We start from the raw sequence: 12,366 nt of genomic DNA, 5'->3' as shown, positions 1-12,366 counted from the left end.
TCGAATGGGGGCAACATGAGCTGTGATAACATCAGGTTAAGATTCCATGGGGCCACTGGATTACGAAAGGGGGGACGGAGGTGAAAGGTACCTTTCATAAAGGCTTTGCAAAGTCTGTGGGACATGAGGGAACTATCTCCCTGGCCAACATGAAAATTAGATATAGCCGCAAGTTGTACCCTTATCATGGAAGTCGATGCTCCTTCATGAAAAAGTGTCAAAAGAAACTCTAATATCTTGTGTACTGGAGCCCCTGACAGATCTATACCTTGCTGCGAGGCCCCAGTACGCAAAACATTTCCATTTGCTGTTGTATAGCTTCCTTGTGGATGGCTTGTGGGAAGATACAATTATGTGTTGTACTGCAGGGGACAATAAATCTGACCTGGCTAAGATGGGAAGCGGAGCAGCCAAGCTGTCAGTTTGAGGGACTTGAGAGATGTGTGAGGAACTCCCGATGAGTGTGTCAACAGATCTGGCACTGGGTCCAGAATCCACGGTTCCTCCACCTGATGAGTTTGAAGGAAGGGGAACCAGATTTGTCGAGGCCAGAATGGGGCTATCAGAATTATGGTCCTTTCCAGACGTTTGGCTTTCTGCAGAAATTTGGGAATTAGCAGAACAGGGGGAAAGGCGTAAAGGAGACCCGGGGGCCAATCGTGCACAAGTGCGTCCCTGGGGGCACCCCTCGGAGGGGGTAGTAGGGCAAAGTAGCTTCTGCATTTGGCATTCAATGGGGATGCAAATAGGTCGCAGCAAGGCTGGCCCCATCTGCGGAAAATCTTTTCTGCGACTTGAGATTTGAGGGACCACTCGTGGGGCAACAGGATGGCTCTGCTCAACCTGTCCGCAATGACGTTGGATGTCCCCGGGATGTGCATTGCTATCAGAAAGCGTCCGGTAGACACAGCCCACTGCCAAATCCTGAGGGCCTCTCTGCACAATGGATAAGACCTGGTTCCTCCTTGTTTGTTTACGTACCAGGCTACTGACATGTTGTCTAGAAAACGACTCAGCCAGTAAATCCAGTAGATTTATTTTCTTAACAGACTTCTCTTCTCCAGCGCCTCGGCAAAAGCCTTTAACAGAGTATAACAAGAACTATTTCTCATTCCATTTTATAATAAAAACAGTTCCAATTAAACAATTAAAAAAGCAATTAAAGCAACCATTTCCAATCCAGTTCTCTATTTAACCCCTTAGGGTATAAAGTATCAAACTTTAAAATAAATAATGCTTCTTTACATTGTAACTTATTTTTAATACATGTGCCTTTTTCACAATATACTTTTTCTAAAATTGTACCTATTAATTTCTTTCCATCACTATTATGATACTTTTTAAAATGTAAGCCTAATGGGCTTTCCATCTTTTCATTTTTAATATTTCTTAAATGTTCTAAAAATCTAACACGGAAACTTCTTTTTGATTCACCTATATAAAATAAATTGCACTCACATTTAAGCACATAAACAATACCTTCTGTGTTACAACTATAACTATCATTTACACTAAATTTCTTTCCATTTATTTGATCAAAAAAATGTACTGTTTGGTTACATATACTACAGTGTCCACATGCTTTAAAACCACAATCAGATACACATTTGGTTTATTTTACAGTAGGAAAAATGAAATAAGCATGTACTAACATATCCTTAATACTTTTTCCACGTATTACAAGATTGACTAGTGATAGGCAACAAAAAGAATTAGAAATTGAACAAACTTGTAGCAGATTTATTAAAAGAGGCTATAGTGCAGAAGATGTAGAACAAGCTAAGAAAAATTTGTTATTAAAAAATCAAAGTAATAAGCAAATAATGTATCGAGGAAGATCAGATAAAAATATATATAATAAACAAATGGAAAAGATATTTTTTGTGACCACTTATGGAGTGTATACAGAGGAATTAGTTAAAATAATTATGTTCTATTGGAAATATTTGACACAAGATCCTTCTTTAGGAGAACTGATACCTCAAAGACCTATGGTGTCATATAAGTGTGGAAAAAGTATTAAGGATATGTTAGTACATGCTTATTTCATTTTTCCTACTGTAAAATTAACCAAATGTGTATCTGATTGTGGTTTTAAAGCATGTGGACACTGTAGTATATGTAACCAAACAGTAAATTTTTTGATCAAATAAATTGAAAGAAATTTAGTGTAAATGATAGTTATAGTTGTAACACAGAAGGTATTGTTTATGTGCTTAAATGTGAGTGCAATTTATTTTATATAGGTGAATCAAAAAGAAGTTTCCGTGTTAGATTTTTAGAACATTTAAGAAATATTAAAAATGAAAAGATGGAAAGCCCATTAGGCTTACATTTTAAAAAGTATCATAATAGTGATGGAAAGAAATTAATAGGTACAATTTTAGAAAAAGTATATTGTGAAAAAGGCACATGTATTAAAAATAAGTTACAATGTAAAGAAGCATTATTTATTTTAAAGTTTGATACTTTATACCCTAAGGGGTTAAATAAAGAACTGGATTGGAAATGGTTGCTTTAATTGCTTTTTTAATTGTTTAATTGGAACTGTTTTTATTATAAAATGGAATGAGAAATAGTTCTTGTTATACTCTGTTAAAGGCTTTTGCCGAGGCGCTGGAGAAGAGAAGTCTGTTAAGAAAATAAATCTACTGGATTTACTGGCTGAGTCGTTTTCTGGATTATTTTTTACTGTGTGGTGTCATACTGACATGTTGACTGTCTGAACTGTCACTGTTCCCAGAGGTAAGGACTTGTGAAAGTGCTGCAATGCAAGAAACACTGCCCTCAGCTCTAGGACATTGATGTCCAGGTTGTACTCCAAGTTGGACCATTGACCTTGGACTGTTCTTCCCTGAAAAAGTCCCCCCCCACCCTATCAGGGAGGCGTCCGTGGTTAAAGTAGCTATAGGACTGGGCAACACAAACGGTCGACCTACTGTTAGGTCCTGACTGTGCATCCACCATAGGAGATCCTGTTTGCAGGAGTTCATGATTAAGATCTCGTGAGATACTGGAAGCTGCAGGTACGACCACTGAGCGAATAGCATCCATTGAAGGATCCTCATATGCATTCTGCCTAGGGGAACTACGATAAGAGCGGCTGCCATCATTCCTAGTACTCTCAAGATTTGTTGAGCAGGGACTCTCTTGCTCTGAAGAAGGGTAGAAATTTGATTGCTGAGGGCTGAAACTCTTAGTGGGGGGAGATAAATTCGAGCCAGGGAAGTGTCTAACTCTGCCCCTATAAATGAGATACGCTGTGTGGGTGATAAGACAGATTTTCCAAAATTGACTGTTATGCCCAGAGAGGAGCAAAGGTTGATGGTGTAATCCCTGGCTTGCACAAGACGATACTCGGTGGTGGCGGACAGGAGCCTGTCGTCTAGGTAAGAAGACACTCGGAATCCCATTTGTCTCAGGTGAGACGCTACTACTGCCATGCATTTGGTGAACACCCTGGGGGCTGAGGTGAGGCCAAAGGGCAGAGCACGAAACTGGAAGTGACTGGCTCCCAGCCGGAAGCACAGGTGATCTCTGGACGCTCTGGCCAACTTGATATGGTAGTACGCGTCTTTGAGATCTATAGAGCACATCCAGTTGCCCTCCTGTAGGAAAGGAAGGATCGACTGTAGCGTGACCATCCGGTACTTTTCCTTTCTTACGAAAGTGTTGAGTCTGCTGAGGTCCAAAATTGGCCTCCAGTCCCCTGTTTTCTTTGGAACTAAAAAGAACCTTGAGTAACTTCCGGATCCTTTCTGGTCCGCCGGGACTGGTTGGATGACTCTGTTTTCGAGCAGCCTTTTTACTTCTACGGCTGCCTGGTCTCGCAGACTGGGTGGAACATCTGGGAGCTTTTTGGGGGCAGGTGGAATTTTTATAAATGGAATAGTGTAGCCTCTGGTAACTATGCTTTTTACCCAGGAATCCGATGTAAGATTTAGCCAGGCCACTGGGTATAAAGCCAAATGACCCCCGACTGCCTCCAGAGTAGGACAGCCGGGCATGCACTCAGGAGTGCTGAAAGGGCTTCCCAGAGAACGTATCTCTGTCGCCCTGATTCTGCGGACCCCCTCTGCCGCCTGGACGGTGTCTTCCATTTCTTCCCCCTCCTCTGCCTCTGGAGGGGCATCACTCTGTGTGGGCTGAAAGGATCCCTGAGTCTTTCGGAACCACATTTTTCCACCTCTTTGCCCTTTGGGGTATGGTCTAGATGGGGCGGAAAAACGGACCCCTACGGCAAACAGGGTCTTCCCTTCTTGCTCGCACCTAGTGAGAGTCTCCTTTACTTTGGGATCAAACAGTGAGGCACCATCAAAAGGGGCGTTAGCAAAGGAAGACTTGAAGGCTTCTGCAAAGGAGCATAGGCGCAGCCAGGATTGTCTCCTCAGAGCAATTGCTGAGGCTGCCGCCCTACTCAAACCTTCGGCTGCATATGAAATGAGCCTCATGTACGAGTTAACTATGGAGTTGAGGGTGTTAAGGTGTGCTGTCACTTTCTCAGAGACAGCAGCATCTGTACTGCCCTGGAGAGTATCTCCCAGTTCCTTGAGGAGATCTCTCTGTAGATGCGTGAAATGCGTAAGGTAGTTCAGCGAACGCATGGAAAAAGTCGCCGAACTAAACACGCGCTTCCCATATCTGTCCATCGTCCTAGAATCCTTATTAGGAGGATGAACAGAGGAAGATGATTCGGACATTTCCTTCTTAGTGGCTGCCGCCACCACCATAGTATCCACTGGCACTCCTTTAGTCAGAAAGATTTTGTCTTGAGGGGCCGTGACATACTTGTTGGGTCTGCACGGGACCGGTTCCACTGTATCAGGTGTCTCCCACGCCCTTCGTGTTATCAGGTCCATGAGTTCGTCAAAGGGAGGGGTCACCCAGGAAGTAGAAGGTTGAGCCCCAAATGCCTTCAGCAATACCGATTCGTCTACAGAAGGGGCAATGGTCTGCCAGTGTCCCCTCTGTTTCAAGATTTCCAAAATGTCAGCAAAAGAGACATCTTCAGAGGGGGACCGTGGGGACCCTTCTGCTTCATCCAGATCGGTATCAGATGTCAGAGATTCCTGTGGGGAATCAATGTGCCTCCTCTTGCACAATCTTTTCCTTGGTACATCCTCAGAGAGGGCTTCTGGGGAGGCATCCGAGAAACCAGGGGTGCCCTCTGGGGCTGGCTGAGGCATTGGGTCTCAATGCTTGGTAGGAACCGAAGGTACAGAAGCAGAACGTGGACCCTTTGGGGGAGGAGAAGAAGATGCCGATGACGTATGTGTCTGTTCAGACAAGACCTTCCTCATGATGTCGAAGGCACCGGTGCCCCGGCCCGAGGATCCCATCGGTTCCGAAGAAGCCGGTAGTTTCCCCGGAACCGGGACCATGGGCTCCGACCCTGAGGACGGATCCAAGCTGATCTGAGCCAAGGCCCCGAGGGGGAGAGTCGGAACCGAAAGTTCGGTTCGACTGTCTGCCCCGGAACCAAGGAAAGATCGTCGGCTCCGAGACCCCCCGGCTGGTTCCAAAGGTGTTGAGGTCAACAGTGCTGATAGCGCTACTGGAGGCTTCGGCACCAAGGGCTCTACAATCATCGGCTCCTCGATTCCTGGCTCCGACGACTCGACAGGTCTCGGAGGAGGATTTGTCTCAGGGGCAGGAAGGGCTTCAAGTTTCAAAACCAATTGGGACGAAACTTCAATCAATTTGGACAGAGCCGAGTTCTCCATTAACTTCTGTACCACTCGGTCCACGTTGGAGTCGGAACGTGGCCTCGAAGAACTGGTCGAAGGGGCCGAAGCCGTCACCGAGCGAAGGATTGAAGGCGGTGGTACCTCCGATACCAGCTCCAATACCTGAGTCTCGATCAGAGATAAGCATTCGACGCCCAACCCCGAGGTCTTTGGAGCCGGTGTCCGAATCTGAAAAGAGGTGCTCGGAGCCGAGGACTTAGGCTCCAACACTCTTGAAGACTTGGACCCCTTCGAAGACTTCGACACTTGTTCAGTCTTATCCAGGGCCGCCTGAAAATCGGGTTTTAATAACCCTCTGTCCACCAACTTCCTGCGCCTTTCTAGCATGACCCTCCCACTGAAGGAATGACAGATGGAACAGTCTTCCTGCAAGTGGAGAGGGCCAAGGCAGTAGACACAGGAAGAATGGTTATCAGTAATGGACATCTTTTGTCCACACTGACACTTTTTAAAGCCTGACTTGGCTTTTTCAGACATACTGTAATACCTACTAAACAAATACTAACAACACACTTATATGTATATATGTATATATGTATATAAATATAATCACACACTATAACACTTCTAAAATGATGTATAATTCTTATCTCTAAATATATATATAAAAGAATAAGTTAAGGCAGAAATTAACAATTTAAACCCTACTGTCAGTCCTGACAGAAATACAACAAGGCCTTAACTAAGGTAAAAAAAAAAGGATAGTATAAAGAATGAAAAATACTGGCCCGAGCCTCTCACGATGCGATCTGTTGCTAGCGGCAAACTAGATCTGAGGGTTAGCACAGGAGGATCATGGGATAGAACTGTGCCTCGAGCTTTCTCAAAGATGCTGAGCTGGTGATGTGGCTGACTCGGAGCCGAGGATCGGCTCCGAGCCCGTGTGTAAGAACAAACGGCGAGATCGAACAATTTCACATTTATATGTTACCCCTAATAAGAATAACTGGGGGCATACCACAGAAAAAAAGTGTGCAAAGAAACAAAACTTCTGCATGAAAAAAATAAATCAGAGTACATGCCTTGGTAGAAAGTAATGTTTGTGTGGGGATTAGTTACAACAATACAGTTTATGGAAATCACAGCCATGGAAATAATTTTCTGTAAAACTATATGACAATAGTGGTTATATTTACCTTTTGTAATTCTGTTCAAATCATTCAACTGAAGATTTGATGGCAGAGACATGTTTTCTCTAGGCAGCCGAAAATGGTCAGACTTCATGTTTTTAAAATCACTGTGAATGGAGAAAAAAATAAATAAATAGAAAACAAGGGGTCATATTCAAAAATAGGTAAATGTTCACTTTATGGAAATAGCTTATATAGCTTTGTTCAAATCCAGTAAAGTTGAACATTATTAAGTAAGAAGTGTAAAAATCAGTACAACAAGCTGAAGAAACCTACAGTACAAAAATAGCTATTCAAATGTTACAGTGAAAAAAAAAGACCAACAACTGTAGTGATGTAAGAAGTTTTTGCACTGGTTAGTATGCCAAAGAAAAAGCTTGGCCTTGCTGTTTCATGTTTCCTTTTTATGCATCTAGATAATTATTACTAACATTACACAAATGCTCCTACACTAGTAAGTGAAATACATACCATTCTTATCATTTACTTGCCAAACAAGCAGTCCACATTCTTCAATCTTGGACTGCTGTACAACAGTACACCAATTACTTATTAGCAAGGCTGTTAATATTGTTACTACATTATCTACTTGTGACAGAAGAATAAGACAACTTGTTTATCAAGTATTATGTATTTGTTTAGCAAGTAATATTCAGGAGTCCTCCTTAGGTTCCCTTTTTCTAGTCCACAGACATCGCAGGCCTTTCTTAAGATTTATTATGTCTTTTAACAATCTACTACCTGCTTAGATAACCCACTTCATTCATCCATCAGTACTTCAATGAAAAATGAACTTAGGTTCATAAGTAGTAGACTAGCTGTCCTTGCGGGCCATTTTAAGCCTAACCAATTTCCCTTTTTGTGCTCAAAATAATCCACTCATTTGGTTATAGATTGGCCTTATCCATCTAATGGTCAATAATTATATGTTATGCCTAATAACAATAACTGGGGTCATACCATAGATAATATGAAGGGAATCATGCATCACATAAAGCATTTTGGAGATGCATCTGTCCATTAGTAGTACAGGGGGCAGTCCCAGGGTATACTTTCTTTTTCCCATCCATTGATCTAAGTTACGCTTGAAAATGGACAGGGATGAACTTTGGTTTATGTACATGAGGAGATTGTTCCATAGTAATGGTACCCTCTGCAAAATATACCTGTCCCTCCAAACTATTGTGTTGATGTTGCAGAAGAGGTTTAGATCCCCAGACCAAGTATTTCTGATGCCATGTGACTTGCTGAAGTGTAGCAGATCCATCAGTAATGGGTCAGAGGATGCCTTGTATGCCAGACACAGGTCACCTCTTAGCAGTCTGCAGGATATACTGACATGGCTTCAAGTCGGTCCATGTAGGACATGTTTGTTTAGGCCTTGTATCCTTTTAGTAAGGTACCTCTTTGTGTGTTCCAGTTGTTGCATGTGTTTGTACTTGTATCTAGATTGAACTTCGTATCCTTAATCTTATAGGTTTGCCCCTCCTCTGACTTTCATCTTGAACTGTATTCCATCACGCTGCCACCCAAGTGTCTTGTGCATCCATGTCTTTTCTCCCCTTTCTCGATTACCATTAACCTAGAACATATTTAGCTCCTCTAACCTCTCTTTATTCTTCTTGTCCTCTACTCCCTTTATTACCTAGGCAGTCTTTCATATTACCCTCTCATCTAGCTTGATATATTTTTAAACATCTTTATTAAACATAGCATTTGTAAAAGGTGGCACAGGCACACAATCAATAATAGAAAACAATTCATAATATTTCCATTAGTGTTTTCATGCAGTATACATGTGCTTTCAACAACTTCCAGTTATTCCAACATTATGTAAATTGCTTAGGTCCTGCCTTCCTTTAAACCTCTCTCCTCATCCTCCTAACCATTATTCTGCATTTATTGTTCCCACAAATTTCTTTTATTTCTATTTATTTTTCTTCTTCCCCTTTCTAAAGATCACACTTCCAGTTCTTTTACCATACTCCGTACTTCCATTTTTGGCTCAGTAAATTGGCAAAAGGTATTAACACAGTACTCCAAGCTTTAGCCTGACCATTGATTGATAGTGGGTAATATAATCTCTCTGTTTCTGGAGTCTATTCTAGTATGGATACTGTCGAGCATTTTAATTGCCTTAGTTTATATCCACTAGTAAAATTTTGTTGTTGCTACCACATCAAATATTCTTCTTGATCTGTACTGTTAACATTACATCTTCCAGGTGGTATTCTAGTTTAGGATTATTACAGTCTAAGATAAATACTTAACCCTTGCCTGCAATAAACTTTAAATGCCATTTCTCAGCCCACTATGCAGGTCTCTTAATATTTCTTTTGAAGCTTCAATTCTCTATCTCCCTCTCTCTCTGTCCATTCTACCTTAGTGTCTTCTGCAGCTGATCCTGTTCCCAGTCTAGTACAAAGATGCTAAAGATTACATATCCCAAGACCAAGCCCCGCTGAACCCCACTGCTGATGACTATAAGATGGGTGCTGTCACTGACTGCCTAAATGATGATAACATACTACAAGAGGGTCTCACAGCAACAAATGACTGGTGCCAAAGTTATGGTCTTAAGTTAAATGCAAAAAAAATGTATTATCATACCATTCAGCAAAAACACGGCCCCTACTGATTATCACATCAATGGCAACCCCCTAAGCACACAACCTGTGGTGAGAGACCTGGGTATACAGGTTGAGAACAATCTCACGTTCGACCATCATGTAGCAGCAGTGGTCAGAAAATCCTGTTATTTGGTTTGTCTCATAAGTAAAGAGATTGCATCCAGAAAAAAGGAGGTTATTACCTGTCTGTACTCCTCCCTCATCAGGCCAATAAATGAGTCCAACACCCCGTTTGGTATGTACCTCTCCAAACACCTGCACCAGCTGGAAAGGCCACAGAAATACCTCACAAAGAGAAACAGAATCCATGGCCTCCAACACCTGTCCTATGTGGACAGGCTGAAACCACTATCACTCTACTCGGTATCATACAGATTGCTCAGAAGTGATCTGTGTCTCACCTATAAGGCAATCTCAGACCCTGCCCTACTAGAGATGCTCCATATCCATAAGTCTAACTCCTCACGCATTACCCAATCAAAAGGCCTAAATCTAATATGTGGCATTAACAAAACCTGCTGGAGAGACAGGTTTGTCTCCCAGAGGCTGCCCCTGTCTCTGGAATAGACTACCCATACATGTCAAACAGACTATGTCGCTGACCCTCTTCAAGCACAACCTTGAGAGTGGCTGGAAAACCACAAATTTGTCCCAGGGGTTCCACCTGTGTCACTCACTGACAGTAGTGACAGGTGCTGACTGAGGTTTCTTTTTTGGGGACAAACTCTTGGCTAGACTTGTAAGGGCCCTAGTAACCTCATATGATCATATATCTACTTTTTCCACAATCAGACATCAAAATGTAAATTTCAAATCACAATTGTGAAAAGGAGAATGCCTGCGACTTTAACTTATAAATCAATAAGTTTTTTTTTTTTTTTTTTTTTACATGTCTCACTAACTGAAGAAATATTAAACAATAAACATGCCTACTGACCTCAGCTGAAGTTGTATCTCAGATGCAGGACCTTAGTTTTTTTCTTATGAGTCTTTGCACTGTCTTACTCTCCCTTTCCTTTTTTTTCCTAGGCCAGTGTCTAGTTGGCAAACAAGGGATCATTAAGGTGCCCTTAAAAAGGTCATCATCCAGCAACATTCAGAATTACCTCAGGGTGCTGCAAGATGAAGATATAGGGGCAAACACTTCTGCATGAAAGGTATGGCATAATCCCCACCCAATCACCCAACCCCCAAAAAATCTAATCAGAAAAATGCGCTTTATGCATGTCGGTTAAAGTTGACCAAAATAAATAAATGCAGTCAGCAGGGAGAGGAGAATTACAGGTAATTCCAAAGACATTCTGACCTCTAGACTAAAACATGGGAGGCATCGGTATACAGTGTTATAGGTAATTAGTGGCCTACAAGAGAGCCCACTTCATCTTAGCTAAGGGTGGAAAAGGGGTGACGCACTACATCACACTGCATAAAAGGTACCACACTCTAAGGATGAATGCAATCCATGTATGCCTAACCCTTCTAATTTATCCTGGGTGGAGATTTCTGGCACTCAGACAAGATGTAAGTGTGTATGTATAGTGACCACAATAAGAGTATTAGGTACAGACTTATCCACCATGCTGTGTCAGTGCAAGTCCTGCTCACACCAACACATGAATACCCAAATATAGCACACTGCAGCCAGGCACTCTGAGGTATGGGAAAGGAACCTGCTCTATCTCTTACCCTTGCAAACAACTGTTCAAGGCTATGAGGCACATGGAGTTGAATGAAACAAGCTAGAATAGCAGTGCATCACCACAAATATCAGTATTAATTTGACACTCATAATCTCCAGGATTTGAAGACCCATAAGGGACATCTTTCATAACATTAATTTGGTTCTTAGTTGCCTTCTGTGTTAAGCCTAAGAGCAATGGCAAAGTACCATTTCCTGGAACTCTGCAACTCCAGCAGAAAGTGATCAAGTGTATATCAAAAGATCCCACAATGTGATATATAATGAATGGAAATAGCATCTGTAAATAAAAGTGTTTATTATCAAGGACTTTTCTATCCACAGTTCAAACTGGCATTTCTGCAGGTACATCCCTACTGACCAGGATTCGCAAATATAGATCTTTTCAAAATATGACATATAACCCTCCCACTATCACTGGCCTTGCTATGTTCATTATTCCCCTGCCCATAAAAATGTACTAACAATGTGATGTAATTTCTGAACATGTCAGTTATAGTGGCACATCAAACATAAGCATCTAAGCAAGTCCTCAGAGTTACTAAGCAACTTAAATTCAGGTGCTTTACATAATGTACTCAGCTAAAATTCTGACCCACAAAATGTGTTATTAAGCCTTATGCTCTCCAACTGCCTCACTGAGATGATGATACCTAGTGTTGCTGTGGCAGCTCAAGCACATAACCAACAAGTCCCCCTTATAACTCCACAACCACTGTCAAACACAACTATTTACATTTGCTAGTAACCAAGCTTTCTTTTTTCTTGCAACCATATTGTTTAGATGTCAAGCTTATTTTTGTTACAGGTGAGGTGAGGGTGCCTGTGTCAATCATATTCCCTTTCTGACCCTGCTGGATGGTGTAGACAATGACAGCTTTACGTCTCACACTGAAACTAGAAGTGGTGAAGTCAGCACCACACTAGACTTCTCCAAGCTGCAACATACAGCTATGCAAGTCCATAGTCCATCACTTATAGGACAGGCAGATACACTGCTGTTCTCTATAAATCCCATTCATTCTTCTCTTAATATTCTGTTCATTTATGCCAAACTAAAATTCACAACGGAAGCTCATTCCATGGTTTCCCACGTCACCCTGGCTTCTTAAAAATTCCTCCGCATTAACAACCCACCCAATTACTCATAGGTTTAAACA

The 12,366-nt window shown here is 42.0% G+C and overlaps 1 protein-coding gene across 5 annotated transcripts in view; it reads right to left on the bottom strand.

Annotated features, from left to right (window-relative positions):
- TMEM25 (transmembrane protein 25) overlaps positions 1-12,366 on the bottom strand; it is a 311,798-nt gene that overhangs the window by 58,925 nt on the left and 240,507 nt on the right. For all 5 annotated transcript variants that reach the window (XM_044080903.1, XM_044080901.1, XM_044080899.1 and 2 more), the window contains one exon: positions 6,884-6,984. In XM_044080903.1, the coding sequence (XP_043936838.1) occupies positions 6,884-6,984 (101 nt within the window). The remainder of the gene's footprint in view (positions 1-6,883; positions 6,985-12,366) is intronic.

Source organism: Protopterus annectens, chromosome 8.part0 (assembly GCF_019279795.1).
Source record: "Protopterus annectens isolate FY-2018-M chromosome 8.part0, PAN1.0, whole genome shotgun sequence".
In the NCBI taxonomy this organism is placed as follows: domain Eukaryota; kingdom Metazoa; phylum Chordata; order Ceratodontiformes; family Protopteridae; genus Protopterus; species Protopterus annectens.
This window is presented reverse-complemented; position numbering and strand designations above follow the sequence as displayed.